This window comes from Sinocyclocheilus grahami, unplaced genomic scaffold, assembly GCF_001515645.1.
Source record: "Sinocyclocheilus grahami isolate Dianchi unplaced genomic scaffold, SAMN03320097.WGS_v1.1 scaffold244.1, whole genome shotgun sequence".
In the NCBI taxonomy this organism is placed as follows: domain Eukaryota; kingdom Metazoa; phylum Chordata; class Actinopteri; order Cypriniformes; family Cyprinidae; genus Sinocyclocheilus; species Sinocyclocheilus grahami.
Genome location: NW_015505423.1, coordinates 1,331,691 through 1,335,202, shown reverse-complemented (window position 1 = coordinate 1,335,202; position 3,512 = coordinate 1,331,691). Strand labels below are relative to the sequence as shown.

Below are 3,512 nucleotides of genomic sequence, written 5' to 3'. Positions count from 1 at the left end.
ACTGTAAATGCCGGATTTTTAAAAACAAATAGGCCTACCGGAAAGCAAAAATTTTAAATCTGACATTTTCCGGAACAGGATACAGCAAGATCAAATTAAGTACTGGTCATAATACTCACATACAAATGTTTCATGTTAGCAACAGTGTGTTTTGCTGCAGCAGCGCCGATGGAAGCGGTTCACTGACTGCGCAGCACAGCCACATGCGCCACAGTTACGTTTGGGATAATTTTATTTTAAATGCCATAATGTCAGTTGAAAACATTGCAATAGTGTTTTAAAATACAATAACGAGCACCACGAAACCATTTAAAGAGGCGCGTTCAGCGGTCTCCGTGGCGGGATAGGAAACAGTCAACAAAGTAAAATGATCTCAAACGTACGGCACGCTCTTTTTATTTTATCAAATGATCATAATCACATCTATTCATTTTACAATCCTGCTACTAGCATTTTATTCCGACTAAAACCCCTTTAATTCGGGTGAGAAAGCGGTTTTTTTTTTGAGTGGCTTGCGTGCTGCTGCAATAGACGCATTTTGCGACATTAAAGTTAACGATTAATCGACTGAATTATTTGTTTTCCCTCCAGCCCATTTTAATTTGCCAAAGCAGTGATAATTTTGTTTTTTATCACTATTTTCCACTATCTCTCTGACCCTTAAAATTAAACAGGGCATGCTGTGCTGTTGTGCCTTTAGGTCCTCTATGTAAATGCCCTCTTTGCATGTGAAATGAGTAACAACACTGACTCACGAGCTACAGCTTTGCTGTCAAACTCAATATAATTTGTGCTGCCCAGTCTTTCACCAAAGCCTGCATTACATTATGACAGGATCACAAAACAATTTGCACTGAAATTTGCTGCTGAAAAGAACAGGATTGTAGTAGGATTGTTATGCTGCTGAAAAAAATTGGATATTGTTAGTTCTTCTGGTGTCTAGAAGAAGGGTCTGTGCCTGAGACCCCCTTAGTAGTTATCCTACTTCATCCTTACCTCACGGTGACTGGGCAAACATATTGTTTTAAACTGAAATTATGAAATTTTTCATTTTGACCCCTTTAAATGCAGTTAAACGTCAGTATAAGATTAGAGAAGCTGGCCATCTTGCTGTGAATTTCAGACAGAGCTGAATGTGGATCATACCGTATCCAGTGAGAGTGTTTGTAGCCATGATCTTGCAGAACTGTCTTCTGCAGTCATCCATCCAGCTAGCATCTCTCTCTGTTTCTTTAGACGAGGCCAAGAAAGCACTGATCTCTGACTCTGAGAAGAAACGGGCACAGTGTTCATTTTTTAACAGTCAAGATGATTGTCTTTTGGCAAAAATATTCTACAAATTTAGTCAATATTCATCATGTTTTTCTGAATGAGAAAATTAATTCTCATTAATTTTGGGCCATTTTACACATTTTTGATATATATTTTTTTTAATCTTTTGGTAGACAATATAAAAAAGACAGAAAAATATCAAACTGTAACAGATAGAACTTCAACCACACTTTCAAATATAAAAAAAATCTCATTTTTTTTTTTTAGCCATCTTAAACTACTAATGTATGTAATGTATCTAAAGTCAACATTTTGGCATATTCTGTTGAACTGATATTTAATGTGTTGTAGGAAAATATACTGTAAAGATTTCACATACTATACCTTGTATAAAATATATACTGCAAAAAAAAACATTACAGTTTTTTAAAGGAACCGAAAGGTGCATTAAATTGATGAAAAGTGACATTAAAGACATTTATAATGTTATAAAAGAGAAAAGATTCATATTTCATATAAATGCCGTTCTTTTGAACTTTCTATTCAAAGCTTCCTAAAAAAAATGGATCATGATTTCCACAAAAATGTTAAGCAACTGTTTTCAACATTGACAACAACAAGAAACAGCAAATTTGAGCAGCAAATCAGCATATTAGAATGATTTCTGAAGGATCATGTGACACTGAAGACTGGACTGCTGAAAATTTAGCTTTCCCATCACAGAAATAAATCTCACAATAATTACTGTTTTTACTGTATTTATGATCAAATAAATGCAGCCTTCATAAGCTTGAGACTTTCAAAAACATCAAAAAAATCAGTAGAGTTCAGTAAAAACTATAGTGTATTTTAAGTTATTTAAAAAAAAAAAAAAGTTCTTTAATGTTTGCGGGGGAAAAAATTGTATCACTAGTACCAAATGACAGCTTACTTAGGGAATTTAGTCTGACCTCCTAATGTAAATTTTTTTCTAAGTGTCCCCTTTCACTGTGCCAAAACACAACTGTCACTTATGCATCTACGGCCTTGTTTACACATCTCTTTATATTACAACAGAGGCTTTATCTGCAAAGCTCTTTTTAGAAGCATAATATTTGTTTTTCGAGACATTTGAAATACAATCCACATAAGCAACTGCCAAAACAGCAGTAAACCCCACCATGGAGATTATGTTGATATATGAAGCCATTTCTGATTTGTAAACAAATGCAAAACATGGGATTGTAGATAAGGCATCTAAAACTAGAATATTGACTGGGGAAATGTCAATGTCAGCAAAATTATGCAAAAGCATCCTGTATTCAATAACAGACTAAATCACACTTCATACAACTCTTCCTAACTGAATATCCAGTATAAAACTGCTTTTACACTGTAAAAAAAAAAAAAAGAAAAAAAAAAAGTGTGCTGCAACCAAATTATATCCAGTGACACTTCACTTCCATGGTACTGTATCTACAACATGACCAACTCAACACTGTTTATTGTACTACACATACAACTGATAAGGAAGGAAAAAGGAGATGCACTCACTTTCTGCAGGGCTCTGGGAGGAAGTCTTCTCTCAGATGGACCACCAACTGTACCGATTCGAACTAGGATATGGTTTCTTTCCACAGACAGTCCATCGATGATGAATTCACTGAGGACGATGAAGCAAGTATAAACAAACAATATACAGAATCAATATATACTGCATCTACAGTATGCTCATATTGCACATTCAGCCTGTCTACGCCTACAGTTTTCTTTTTTTTTTTAATCTATTACTTTTGGAAAGTGACTGTTGGTTGACTCCGAATTAGTGTGTCGTGTTGAACTATATTCAAGGGAACACAGGAAAATGAGAGATGGTCACTCACCCTTCACCTGTGGGCGGCTCTGTGACATTGTCCCTCTGACCCTGCAGCAGTAACTCAGAGAGGTTATACTGAGACTCCAGCAGAAGAAAAGAATCCAGGTTACAGCACAGCACGCTCAAGAGCCTAGTGTTTACACAGGAAAACAAATAACAAGCAAAACTAATTTAATTTTAGATAGCTGAAAAGTGAAAAATGTTGGTTTACAATCTCTACCCCAAAACCTTTAGCAATCCATCATAATTACATTAGCAATTCTGATACCATAAGGATACATAAATACATACATATTTTTGTGTTCCTTTTTACTACTACTACTACTGTTATTATTACTTTCTTAAAGCTTCACATAATATATATATATATATATATATATATATA

The 3,512-nt window shown here is 34.7% G+C and overlaps 1 protein-coding gene across 1 annotated transcript in view; it reads right to left on the bottom strand.

The window, feature by feature from the left end:
* The window catches only part of LOC107598099 (protein broad-minded-like), a gene marked incomplete at its 3' end in the record, with an annotated part of 37,616 nt that overhangs the window by 3,552 nt on the left and 30,552 nt on the right, over positions 1–3,512 (bottom strand). Inside the window, exons 22-24 of the mRNA XM_016289365.1 lie at positions 3,135–3,257; positions 2,806–2,914; positions 1,147–1,264 (exon numbers count right to left, since the gene is read on the bottom strand). Of these exons, the coding sequence (XP_016144851.1) occupies positions 1,147–1,264; positions 2,806–2,914; positions 3,135–3,257 (350 nt within the window). The remainder of the gene's footprint in view (positions 1–1,146; positions 1,265–2,805; positions 2,915–3,134; positions 3,258–3,512) is intronic.